The sequence below is a fragment of the Trichinella spiralis genome (assembly GCF_000181795.1).
Source record: "Trichinella spiralis strain ISS 195 chromosome Unknown Scfld3351, whole genome shotgun sequence".
NCBI lineage: Eukaryota > Metazoa > Nematoda > Enoplea > Trichinellida > Trichinellidae > Trichinella > Trichinella spiralis.
This window is the reverse complement of record NW_003530290.1, coordinates 1-1,062: the sequence shown is the minus strand read 5'-3', so window position 1 is coordinate 1,062 and position 1,062 is coordinate 1. Positions and strand designations below refer to the sequence as shown.

General features: G+C 37.4%; 1 protein-coding gene across 1 annotated transcript; it reads left to right on the top strand.

The window, feature by feature from the left end:
• Positions 1–208: 208 nt before the first annotated feature.
• Positions 209–726, top strand: Tsp_14703 (hypothetical protein; the record flags this gene model as incomplete). The annotated part of the gene is made up of 3 exons (XM_003367971.1): positions 209–292; positions 359–452; positions 594–726. Coding segments are annotated over 3 exons (311 nt in total), but the record flags the coding sequence as incomplete, so codon positions are not given.
• Between the last annotated feature and the right edge of the window lie 336 nt (positions 727–1,062).

Genomic DNA, 1,062 nt, shown 5'->3' with positions numbered 1-1,062 from the left:
GTCATTTCGGTTGTGCGTCTTCTCGTTACACGATTTCTCGCTTGTATATGCTGAGCAGTTATTTGATGATCTTTTATGACGGATGACGGTTATCACTACCAAATGTGTCCATATTACGTCATTGAAGCGTTGTTTATCATATTCCGAAACAAATTAATTCTTCATATATAGGATAATATGCTGTACATTAAGCATATTCTTTTTCAAGTCACCAATATTTCTTCTGTACAACGGCCAGCTCCATTCCGTAGGCTATGCTTTCATGCATTAATTAATGCAGTCCGGGAGAACAGTGATTTGTCAGTGCTTACATTCGACCGAGTAAAAATTTCATTTACTCAGCAATAAAATGCACAAGCAACAGCGCCGACAAAAGCAAAGAATACGCCACGACAACACGACATTCCGCAATCTCGCCAGCGACCTTCTCTAAAAATATATATCCTCATACGGTAGATTATTGATACTCAGGTTGTTGAAATTGATAAGACTGTTACAATATGATTGTCCAACGACGAAGGGTCGGCTATATAGTGGTTTTCATTATTCAGATTTAAATTTAATATCTTCTCCAAAATTCACTTTTATTTTAGTGCGGACCCTTACGGTACATTGCATAAACAAGAGATGAACCATCTCCACGGTATGTTACAAGGTCCAATTCAGACACATCTGCCACAGCGAGAATACCAAATAGAACAGGCAAAGAAAATTTTCATTTGTTAGAGACTTAAATACTGTTCAAGTAAATGCCAAGTAACAAATTTTTCTGCTCGTCAGACAAAGTATCTGTTTGCTGGGAATGTTTCAAGTTTTATGAATATGGTGATTTGGCCATTGTCAGAAATTATCGCGTTTCCCATCGCATCGCATGAATTGCTAAAAGGGATATTAGTACAAAGGGAAAATGGACATATGACGAATTGCCCACAGCTGCAGTAGTCAGAAAGAATTGGTAGTGTCAACTACAAAATGCCAGCATCCGCACATATATCAAATTTCAACGCTGCTGCAAATATGTTCTTTTGTTAGCAATCGAGAAAATTTTCAGTTTTTTCCCTT